General features: G+C 44.9%; 1 protein-coding gene across 1 annotated transcript; it reads right to left on the bottom strand.

Moving 5' to 3' along the window:
- Window positions 1-532: 532 nt before the first annotated feature.
- On the bottom strand, window positions 533-940 carry LOC112015104 (early nodulin-75). Its single transcript, XM_024047465.1, has one exon. It carries the CDS (start codon window positions 938-940, stop codon window positions 533-535), a length of 408 nt encoding a protein of 135 aa, XP_023903233.1.

Genomic DNA, 940 nt, shown 5'->3' with positions numbered 1-940 from the left:
TCCGGTAGGTACTGGATGGGACAGAAAGGAGCCCCCAGGATAAGAACTACACGTGTATGATGGAAACAGGGGGAGATCGGAGTATATAATATAGGAATGAGAGGAGACGAAAAAAGGAGGGGGGGAGAAAAAGAAAGAGAGAGACCAATTGAAAGAGAGCCGAGAATAATTTTCCTCAGAGAGCGAACCGAAAGTATCCCTTATTGATTGATGAGTAGAACCCTTCCTGAAAAACAGTACTAGTTCTTGGACCCATACTCTAGAAATGTATTGTTTGGGCTTGTTGGGCTGAAAACCCATCACTCTGGGTCAATCCAAACTGGGTCCCTACAGCAACTTCGTCAACCTCTAGTATTGATATTCCAATTTTTTAAAATTTTTGAATAAAGAACTTCGGCCCCCTTAAGTTTGAATCCTGGTTCCATCCCTGATCTCATGGGCAAGAGCCTTTCTCTTGCAAGCAAAAAGTACTCGATTAATTTTTTTTTGAATACATAACATGAGTTGGAAACCGCTCTTATTTCATATAAACTTAATTATGGATTGGTGATGGGGGCCTGTTGTAGGGTGGCTTGTGTGGGGTAGGTGGCTTCTTATATGGTTTCGGACTCGGAGGAGGTATCACTTTTGGGTACGGCTTGTATGGGATTTCGACATTGTCCAATGGAGGGTGTCCTGGGTAGTGTCCATATGGAGGTGATGGCTTGTGCTGTGGTGGTGGTTTCACTACTATAGGAGGTAATGGCTTGTCCTTTGGTGGTGGTCTCACTACTCTAGGAGGTAGAGTTGGTGGTTTTGGCTTCTCTACTTCCAGTGGTTTGTGAACAGGTGTAGGTGGCTTGTACTCCGGTGGTGGCTTTTCAAATGGAGGCTGATGGTAAATAGGAGCTGGTGGCTTGTGGAATTCAGCAAAAGCTGGATTGGTGAGAACGGCCACCAT

This window comes from Quercus suber, unplaced genomic scaffold (genome assembly GCF_002906115.3).
Source record: "Quercus suber isolate HL8 unplaced genomic scaffold, Cork oak 2.0 scaffold_43, whole genome shotgun sequence".
NCBI classification, from domain to species: domain Eukaryota; kingdom Viridiplantae; phylum Streptophyta; class Magnoliopsida; order Fagales; family Fagaceae; genus Quercus; species Quercus suber.
The sequence above is the reverse complement of the archived record's forward strand: the minus strand, read 5'-3'. Positions and strand labels throughout refer to the sequence as shown.